Consider the following 11,490-nt stretch of genomic DNA (forward strand, 5'->3'; position numbering starts at 1 on the left):
TAATTATAATAAAGTTACAATAAATTAAGTTAATATATAATTATATATACAGTACCTAATTTATATATAATTAATATATAATTATATGTACAGTACCTAATTTATATATAATTTATATAATACTGTCCAGACGATAGAAATCTCTCCGTAGCGTGGCGCTACGGACGGCGGGAAAGTAGTTCGGCTGCCCGATGACGTTTGATGTAATTATAGGGAACTTTTACTGTTTTTTACGGATACCAGTCACAATTTTTTCGTAGTTTTATAGGAATCGTAATTATAGGGACCGTAATTATAGGGGGGTCGACTGTACTTGTATATATTTTAATATGATTTTATGCACTTTAAACATTTTTCTAGTGATATTACGACTTCAATATTTGTGGCGGACAGACGTAAAGTCGAATAAAATGACTTAAATTTTATTTTTATTTTTCCATATACTTTTTTGACAAACGACGTATAATCGGGAACGACGTAACTCGAAACGATGTAAGTCGAGGTGTACCTGTATTTCTTTATTATAAACCTTAATTAATATGACTATTAAAAGAAAATTCTATCAAATAAAAAAATTTATGAAAAGTTTCCAGAACTAAGAAATTATTTATTTGCATGTCATTAAGGTGCAATTTTTTTAATTATAAAAAAAGTATCATTAGAACAGTAAACATACCACCATTTTCATGTATTTCATATAATGCATATTCAGGAACAGATAACATTCTAATATCAGGCCTAAATTTTTCAATTAATGTTTCAATGCAATCTTGAGTTGATGCTGAACTGGCAACACGTATACACTTTGTAGCCACTTTTTGCCCAGCATCTTGAAAGTAGAAACGCATAACTCCATGAAATTCTAATTCCTATTTTAAAAAAAAGTTAAAATATTAAATCTTGTTAAAATTTAATTATGGTATTAAAAAATATTAAATTCTTGTTCAAAAAGAACTAAATTAATTTCTCTAATTTTTTTTTTATAAAATGAAAAAAAAAATCTTGAAAGTTTCTCATTAATGTATATTTTCCTTCAAAAACAAAGTCAAAATTTGAGTTTTTGAAAGGACATAACTTCTTATAAACTATAACCAGTTTAAAAGAACTTATGAAGTAATAAGTTAAAGAAATAAACAAATAAAAAAAATTATATATAATAATGCAACTTTATTACTTATTACTTAACTACAACTTTATTTCCATCACATCTCACCAGATACCATTAGAACTGCTAAGGCAATAAAGTAAATTTTTCAAATTGTTTAAAATTTACTTTATTTTCTTTAAAATAATAGTTGTAAGAAATAACTAAACTGACATTAGCAAAAATATTTTTAAAAATCTATCGTTTAAAACATTTTTGTAAAATATTGTGCTATATATAAACAGCTATTTTAATTCAAAATAAATTAATTTGTCAAGAATCATAAATGTCCACTTTCATATTAAAAACATTAAATCCCTATAATAACTTAAAGTTTATAAAGTGTTAACATTCTCCAACTACCATATACATATAAGAAATTTGAGATCATATAAACACTACACTTCATCTCATTTCTTCATTTATCACCATCTCTAAAACTTGATTTATTAGTTAAACCAAACAAGTGACAAATTATTGGACAATTATGTCTAAGTTAATGTAATTAAACCAACAATAACTTCACCATATAACAGCACAATATTTTGGAACTTTGTTTAGTTCATCTCTGCATTTTATTTATTCTGCCATAAAAGGGTGCAAAAAGTATCTTTTAGAAAACTGAACCCAAATTATATATATTAATAAATCAAATAATAAAGCCAGATTCATTATTTTGATTAATTACAAAGTATCTTTTATTGACAATTTTTTAATTATTAAATGCAAAAGAGAAAGCCGTTAAAAACAAAAACAAATCATTATTTCAAAGAATAGAACAAATTATAAAAATTATTTAAAAATTAAACAATTTACAAGAATTTAAAAACTTAAAGTAATATTTTTCAAGTCTGAATGTAATGAAATGAAGTCGTTTAATTATTTAAAGAGCAAGATAAATAATAAAAAGCACCATGAAATCATAAGAAAACTTAAATTTAATATTAGTATTTGCTTTAAATATTAATCTTCCCCATGTTTACTAAGTTGAAAAATTATATAATCATTTGCATAGGTAAATCTTGTATATTTACAGATAATGTAATTAATTATAAATTTGAAAAATTTAATGATTATAAACTTTTATTTATTTACAGTATTTTGAATACTGTATTTAAAAATTTTATAAATTCAGACAAAATAAAAAAAAGTATATATTTATATACTTTTTAAAAAATATTTTATTACTTATTAATATAAAATTAATTACTCAAATATTTTAAAGTTATGAATGTTAAAGAAATACAAAAGTAATCTCCTATCTTATCCATTAAGAGAAATGATCAAATATTACATTTGGCAATCTATATTACTACTAATTAATTATTGCTGATATAATAAATGCAAAAAGCACACACATGTATTAGGGACATTCAAAAAATTCCTTAATTGTATAAATAATGCAATACTGAGCAATAAATAATAAGTAATTGGCAATCAATATTTTAAAAATATTGATTATTAATCAATAAAATTCTACATCAATGACAATTATAGCAATTTACTTAAACAGCTTTATTTTATACTGTAATCAGAATTAAATTCCCACTAGGTTATAGAGTTGCCAACTTTCAGAGTAACAAATTCTGAAAGTTGGCAACAAAAAATACCACCTTAAAAAACAACGAGCAAAAGAAAACCTACAAACAAACTTGGAAACATTTTTTTTCTTTCCTTAATGATTATCATAAAGATCATAATTGGACAGCTGTGGTGGTTAATTAAACCAGGTGGTTAAGGCATTAGCCTACCACTCTGGAAGACCCAACATCCAATCTGGATGAGCACCCCTGAAATTTTCCACAAGTGGTTTGTCCTAGATAAGTTGGGCTCCATCTCTCACCATCTGTCCACCCCATTGTGAGCTTGGTTGAACGATTGGAAAAAAAGCCCTCTTACTGTCACAAAGTGGAAAGAGCAAAAAAAGAAAGAAAAAAAAAAAAAAAAAAAAAAAGTTTGAAACGAGTCTCCCCCCCTCTCTCTCTCTCTCTCTAGGATTTTCTACAAAATCTAGTTTTGTCTCAGTTTAACTAGTTCTTTCCAACGAGTAATGAAGCAGATTTCATTTCACACTATTTTATTATTGTTAGCTTGCTGTTTTTATCTTATATTTTACTTGATTGGTGCAACAGGTTTGATATTAGAAGTGCTATAATTTTTTTTTCCTTCTATTTTCCTTGTTTCCTGAGAAATTAATAAAGTTGAAAAGCTAACAAACTAATTAGATTTTGGTAGGAGGAAGTTTCCTCTTCTACGCTCTCTCTCTCTCTCTGGCTCTCAATTGTCGATTATAAACCCTTCGGTACAGAAAAGTAAACACAATCTTTCTTCCTTACAGAAGAAAAAAAAAATACTTTATAAAATTTGATAAGATGCCAGGTAAGTGTCCCANAGGAAACACTATTAGATTTGTTTCCTGTATGTAGTAAATACGGTTTTAAAAATAAGTATAGTTAAGTATTAAAGTGAATGCTTAATATCACAACAAAGAAAGAAATTGGTAGTCTTTACAATAAATTTGAATTTAAATTTAGTTTTCATTAAATGTTAAATAACAAATCATAGGTTTTGCTATTTAATCAATTTTGCAGATTTTTTTTTTTAAATTAAAATATACACATGTTTCTTTTTATAGCAAATACATTCATGATAGAAAAAAAGGAAATGTATATGAAACTTTATTTTTGTTTGGTTTTCCTTTTATGTAGTTCTGTTATGAAATCTTATTGTAAAACACGGTTGAACGAAGAAAAATTATCTTCGAAAATCTAAACTATTAAGAAGCTTTTACTTTTTATTTTATTTTATTTTAATAATCGTTTTGGCCAGGTAATAAGTAGGCTATAGATATTTGTTTACATAATATATAATAAAAATAAGGCTTGTCTTTATTACAATAAAGTAATTATAATAATAATATTTAATAAAAATTTTTTACAGATTTTTTTTCCTCATCTGAAAATAGAAAATATTCAAATTTATATGATAAAATAATTTTTCAAACATCTAATTTATTAAAACTATTATAACTTAGGAAATGAAAAACATTTAATTTAATATTCTATACAAATAATTATGATAATACCAGTAAACTTTGTATTGCTACGTTAATGATTTTCTGATTGGTTGCTGCCTTTATAACAAACTCCATGTTAGTTGGATTGTCATATTTTGGAATTCATAAAATTTAGAAATTCCATGAAATCATGCCATTTCATGTATAATTTGCAATATTTAAAATTTTCAAAATCATAATATCCTTATTTAAACTTCATTCATAAACGAAAACGGATGTAAAATAAGGATAATTTTTATCGTAATCACCGCATTCGGGAGTTTAATCATTAATATAAAGGAAACGTTTACAAATTGAGAGATGTTTAATAGAAAAAAAATATATTTTATATATTTAACTTGTAATTGTATTAATTTTATCACATGTTTATACAGTCGACCCCCTATAACACTGTTGATAATTCCGTTTTATATGAATTCCATGTTATACGAGTCACTTAGATTTTACAAATACGTATGCCGGGCTGTGAACGGCTCACGTATTTGTAAAATCTAAGTGACTCGTACAACATGGAATTCATATAAAACGGAATTATCAACAGTGTTATAGGGGGTCGACTGTATAAACATGTGATAAAATTAATACAATTACAAGTTAAATATATAAAATATATTTTTTTTCTATTAAACATCTCTCAATTTGTAAACGTTTCCTTTATATTAATGATTAAACTCCCGAATGCGGTGATTACGATAAAAATTATCCTTATTTTACATCCGTTTTCGTTTATGAATGAAGTTTAAATAAGGATATTATGATTTTGAAAATTTTAAATATTGCAAATTATACATGAAATGGCATGATTTCATGGAATTTCTAAATTTTATGAATTCCAAAATATGACAATCCAACTAACATGGAGTTTGTTATAAAGGCAGCAACCAATCAGAAAATCATTAACGTAGCAATACAAAGTTTACTGGTATTATCATAATTATTTGTATAGAATATTAAATTAAATGTTTTTCATTTCCTAAGTTATAATAGTTTTAATAAATTAGATGTTTGAAAAATTATTTTATCATATAAATTTGAATATTTTCTATTTTCAGATGAGGAAAAAAAATCTGTAAAAAATTTTTATTAAATATTATTATTATAATTACTTTATTGTAATAAAGACAAGCCTTATTTTTATTATATATTATGTAAACAAATATCTATAGCCTACTTATTACCTGGCCAAAACGATTATTAAAATAAAATAAAATAAAAAGTAAAAGCTTCTTAATAGTTTAGATTTTCGAAGATAATTTTTCTTCGTTCAACCGTGTTTTACAATAAGATTTCATAACAGAACTACATAAAAGGAAAACCAAACAAAAATAAAGTTTCATATACATTTCCTTTTTTTCTATCATGAATGTATTGTGCTATAAAAAGAAACATGTGTATATTTTAATTTAAAAAAAAAAATCTGCAAAATTGATTAAATAGCAAAACCTATGATTTGTTATTTAACATTTAATGAAAACTAAATTTAAATTCAAATTTATTGTAAAGACTACCAATTTCTTTCTTTGTTGTGATATTAAGCATTCACTTTAATACTTAACTATACTTATTTTTAAAACCGTATTTACTACATACAGGAAACAAATCTAATAGTGTTTCCTAACTGGAAATGTGCGAAAAAAAAATTTGTAATGGCTGCCAAATTAATTTTAAATCAACATTTTTTCAATTTAAAAGAAGTTTATACCTAAGCGATTCAGTTTTCAAGGTTATATTGAGTTATTTAGAATGCAGTGCTAATGATATCCGCGGATTAGTAGTATTGTAAACATTTGTCGTTATTCATAGTTGCATTATTTATTACAAATCAACTTTTCATTAATTTTAAAAAATTAATTAAATTTTGGCAACTATTTGACAACATTCTTTAACTATTCTAAATTTACGAACGTTTAGAAGAACACGAAATTTTTACTTTCTTGTAAGGGGTGGGTGAATTTGAAACGGTTGAAATCGCAGATCTATCGTACATACACGGTAATAAAAGTTTTGGAAATTCAAATAGATTGTAATATGAACATTAAATATTCTAATTAATGCAAGTTTTTATTAATATATACCATTTTTAAAAATTTTGTTATTTTGTTCATTATTGTGACTTAGAAAAGTAAATTCGCGTGTGTTAACAGCGTTATTCTTCAGTAATGTATAATGCATAACGCACGTTATGCATTATACATTACTGAAGAATTGAACGATTGTACAAACACGTCATTTTTACTCTAATAAATTTAGGTGTGTTTTTCACGGAAATTTTGCTCAAATATAAACATTCAATATAATTTTCACGTTGCATGAGACCAAATAAGCTTGCAAGATTGAACAGAGCATGAAAACCCCAAAATATTTGATCAAAATCATCAAAAAGACCGATTCATATCTGATTATATATATATTATTTCAGATGCTTTCAAATTCAAGTCACGAATATTGACAGAAACTAAATATAAAACTTAAATTCCTGGATTCATTCCAATATAAAAATCTTAAAAAATTAAAAATTTGAAATTCTTAGTAGCATTAATTCAGAAGATAAAACGGTTATTATAGATATATGTATGAATAATACATGATTATCGATCAATCAGAAAAAATATTTTTTTAAATTTATTGGTATTTTCCTACCGTTCACATATTGCAGCAAATTAAACATTAATAATAATAAAAAAATTGTATATTTTAATAATAATAAATCTTCTATTTAATCATTAATTACTTCTTTATATAAATGAATAAAAAGAAATCCGTCAAACTGTGTTCTACATGAGGTCTTAAAATTCTGAATAAACATCTCATTTACATATTCAATAAACATCCATAAAAAATAACGATACGTATGTAAATCTACTTAAATGACTTATTATAGAACTTATTTAGAATGCTTGAACAAATTTAAATTTTGCTTATACAGTACAACAGAACATATATAAAATCTGTGAGATAAAAGAAATTTAAGGAATCCAGAAAATTAATTTTTTTCCAAAAGAAGATCCTTGCATTATTCAAGTTTTAGAAACATTGCATTAATGAATAATTGAGCTTTTTCGTTTATAATTTAACTCAAACGGTATAATCGTATATCCCATACATTTATTCAAAAGAAATGAATCGAATTGAATTTTTAGTTGCTTATATTAAAAAAGAATTCCCTTTTTGGAACTACTTTTTCTACATAAACAACGAGCATTATTAAAAATATTTTCTATCGCGTAAGATGTTATAATCTTAATCAATATGTGTAAGAACGTTTATCATCATCAATAGCTGTTATTTCATATTTTTATCCTATTAAACTTGATTATTGTTGCAACTGTAAGAAGAGTGAGAACTTCGAAATGGTGTTGACACTAATTTTGAGAGAATTTTTTAAATTTAGCATAATCTTTAATTAAATGGAGGTGGAAAAGGTGAATACAAAGTTAAAATTTATTACGAAACATTTTATCTTGCTTATACAGTAATTATATAAAGTTAGGGATTTGGAAATTGACATTCTAAACGTCAAATGGGATTTAATTATTTACTTATTTTAAAGCAAAAATAATCAATTATTATAAATTCGTTTTGTAAAGAATAAGACATCAACAGTAAAACGATAGTTGAAGGGCCAAAGGGCTATCATAACCGTTTTGTTTACACATTCTTCGTGACTTTGAATTCCAATCTGTCATCGATAATTTTAAAGCAAATATTTTTCCAATCTTCAAATATAGTATTTTTTTATCGTTATAAAAAATTTGGTTATATATAATATATAATTTAAGAAATCCAATAGATACATAAGATACTCAAAACAACGATTAACCTACAGATAAAAAAAAACACTTAAAATATTTCAAATTAAACCCCTATTCTTTTGAAATTATTAAACTTCCAGCTCGTTAGGTTAATAAATCGTATTTAAGAATAAAATAATTTTTCTAAAATATTAATTTTGTAGTTAATGATTATAATCATGCAACTGCACTAAAATAGTTGGCTTAATGAGATTGTGCTTCAGTAAGTTCTAAAAAAAGAAAAAAAAACTGAATCTGTCATGCCCCACTGCTTGTTTCTAAATTACGGCCACGCGAAGACAACAGTATTAAATAGTACTTCGACATAAAAAAAAATTTCTTGAAAAAACTGTGTTTTGATTTCAGTGAAGTGGTGAATTCAATAGAAATGGTTGATATGTAGGATAAAAGTTATCCATTAGTTCGGAAAGAAATAAACGGCAGACAAAACAAAAGAGCTGTTGTCTTACGTGCAAGCATTCATCGTTTACCCTACATTATCGTCATGTTCAATAAACATTCGACGTCCTATAACTAACTTCTCTGAAAATGTTCCATTAAATATTTCTCAATATTCAGTTCAATCATTTGCTGCTGAATGTATTTATTACTTAAATAATTAAATATTCTTATCTATTAAAATAGGGCATATTTAACTATTAACAAAAACAATGTTTTAAAATATATAACTATTTATTCAAATAAAACGATGCAACAAAAATAACCTTGTTACATCAATTTTCTTGTTTAACTATCCAGAAACATGAACAAATTTATGGTAATCAGCATTCATGTAAATCCAGTTTCCCAGAGATTCCGAAAAACGCATAAATGAACCTTACATCTAGCCATGCGCCAAGTGAAAGTAAAAGTTAGTAATCCAATTAAAGAAATTTCTGCATATAACAATTTTATAATACTGTTGGGTCTTCTCATTCATGTTTGGAAAATCAATAATATTCACAGAAAGGCTTCTCGTGGTAATTTATCTGGCCTCTTGACCAATAACAAAGATTAAAATTTGAAACTCGAACCTGCGTGTCAAACAATAAGATGATAATTCTAAGTTTTCGCGAATTTCTCATCACAGAATTATAAACACTACACTTACAAAAATTATAGAGAAGAGGTTTCATATTATATTCTGCTTCAGCCAGTATAAACAAATCCATTTCTGATAAATAACCACAGATTTAGCGGCAACTCTCATTGTAACGTTTGATTAAAACCATTGCTATCCTACTTTAACCCCGAACCATTAATCACGACGAAAGAGGATACATATAACAAAAATCGAACATTATGCTATTAATAGAGATGTGCAGATCGAGTAGGTGGAGATTATTATTAACAAGACCGACGAGTTTTTATTGTATGCGAAACAATTCACTTTTTAAATTATTCTCTGAAATCAATGTTTACAAAAGTAGTTGACATTTCTCGGGAAACTATATCTGACTCACTCAATAACAGAAACTTGTTCAATGTTAAGAAAAGCAATTAAAAAACTGTCTAGACAGGTATGTGAAGCACTTGGAGTACTTCTTTTCCCCGTCCCGTGGTATGCGGCACCATCCGGACACGTGGCCCAGATACGACGGAAATGCCCTCACCCCCGTTTAGGAGGGTACTTATCTCTCCTCCTACACGACATTCCAAGATCTTTCTCGGGTCACTCAGAGATTACACAAGAAATCATCCAGTTCATAACAATTTTTCTTTTTCTTTCAATCTTTCTTAATTATCGGGAAAGATTTTTCCTAATTTTTACCCCGTTCTACTGAATAAAACTAAAAAAAACATTTGCCTCTGCCAATTAAATTGAATTCCCATATGACAGACAAATGCTGGCTTGATATCCCCATTGTGACATCGATAATAAGCACTAATAGACAATCAAGTGGAGAAAAAGAGGATGTGTTAGGGACCTCGGTCAAACTCTGGGAGGTGACGTCACGTCCCTGAGTTGTTTAATGTGTCACTTCCTCCGATTGGCAGGGGGCGTTTGGGGGAATAAGAACCAGTCGAGTCGGCGATGGTGCATTACGTTCATATATCGCAGTTTCAAGGTCACTAATTATATTTATTATTTCAAGAAATTAAACTTTCGTAAGCATAAATATCTTATTGAAGATAAAAATATCCTATATTTTCTAATTACACGACATCGCTAAAGCAATTTAAAATAAGTATTACATGCTGTTTTATCATATTGTTAATGAATTTTTTTATGTCGAATTTGCGGAATCAATTCGTTTAAAATATAAAATAAATACAAAAATAAAATAATAACTTAATTTATCTTTACTGAACTAAAATTACTTATTTGTTATAAACGAAACCAGTCAACAATTTGGGCAATTTTAAAATGAACTATTTATATTTAAGGAAAATTCGAAAGGATAGCTAACCCATTCTGTTGCATAGTTAATTGGAAAGGCGTGTAGAAATTGTTGACGTTTAGAATAACGGATCAAACAATGACGGAATAATGAAGTTACTGTTCCGTGGATAATATCATGTTCTTACTATAAATATCGTCTTGCTAATGAATGTACTCCTGTGTTCTTTCCGATTCAAAGAAAATAGCATTTTGTGTTATATTCAAAGATAAATTAATATGTAATAATAAAAAAATAATAATTTAATAAATCCTTAATGCTTATCTGTAGTTATATTTTGTGCGCTAAATTTAGAAAATCAAAGTCTAATATCCCATTATATCTTATTTAAACAAACTTATGATCTCTTATTCGTTTAACAGTGACTTCGGCAACATTGTCAGGATATAAAATAAATGAATACTATCCTTTTCAACAAATATATATTTGCAAACTCTATGTTTTACCGATGGTATACTTAATTTCAAATAGTTTATGCTTATGTGTATAAAGTATATGAAATTTCATAACCAATGAACTTTTTCAATTTTCTTTTAATTATTTATTTTGTACCATATGAAATTATCCACAATCAACTTTGTGTTGAATTAAAAGCAAAGCTATAATATACGCAAACATATGACACGAAGGGCCTCATATGGGATCAACATGACTACAAATAGTTCAAATTTTGACGACTGTACAATTTGTACAAATTCCAGAGATGATAATTTTAGAAGTAAATAAAAGCAGACTGGAAATACTTATAAAAGATACACTTAAAATATGGAGATTGAGGATAATTTTTTTCATAAACATAATAAGTTGTTACATTTTATTTCTTTCAATAGTAACAATGTTAACTCTGACCTAATTCAATACATTCTTTTGCATATCTCATTAAAATCAGTAATATATTTAAATAGTATTTTAATAGTAATCTTTGACCTTGACAATCACTATCAGGATATCAAATGATGCAGGAAATTGAAATTTTTTAATACAGATTAAAATCAGCAATTAAATTTGCTAATTTTATAATATCCTTAATCTACATTCTATGTATCAAAAATGCTGAATTTGTATGATCTTTTTAAC

The 11,490-nt window shown here is 26.1% G+C and overlaps 1 protein-coding gene across 1 annotated transcript in view; it reads right to left on the reverse strand.

Moving 5' to 3' along the window:
• The window catches only part of LOC111614279 (phospholipid-transporting ATPase ID-like), a gene marked incomplete at its 5' end in the record, with an annotated part of 57,755 nt that extends 56,886 nt beyond the window's left edge, over window positions 1-869 (reverse strand). Inside the window, one exon of the mRNA XM_023355654.1 lies at window positions 677-869. Within this exon, the coding sequence (XP_023211422.1) occupies window positions 677-869 (193 nt within the window). The remainder of the gene's footprint in view (window positions 1-676) is intronic.
• Between the last annotated feature and the right edge of the window lie 10,621 nt (window positions 870-11,490).

This window comes from Centruroides sculpturatus, unplaced genomic scaffold (assembly GCF_000671375.1).
Source record: "Centruroides sculpturatus isolate CEXI.00-Female unplaced genomic scaffold, Cexi_2.0 scaffold2083, whole genome shotgun sequence".
NCBI lineage: Eukaryota > Metazoa > Arthropoda > Arachnida > Scorpiones > Buthidae > Centruroides > Centruroides sculpturatus.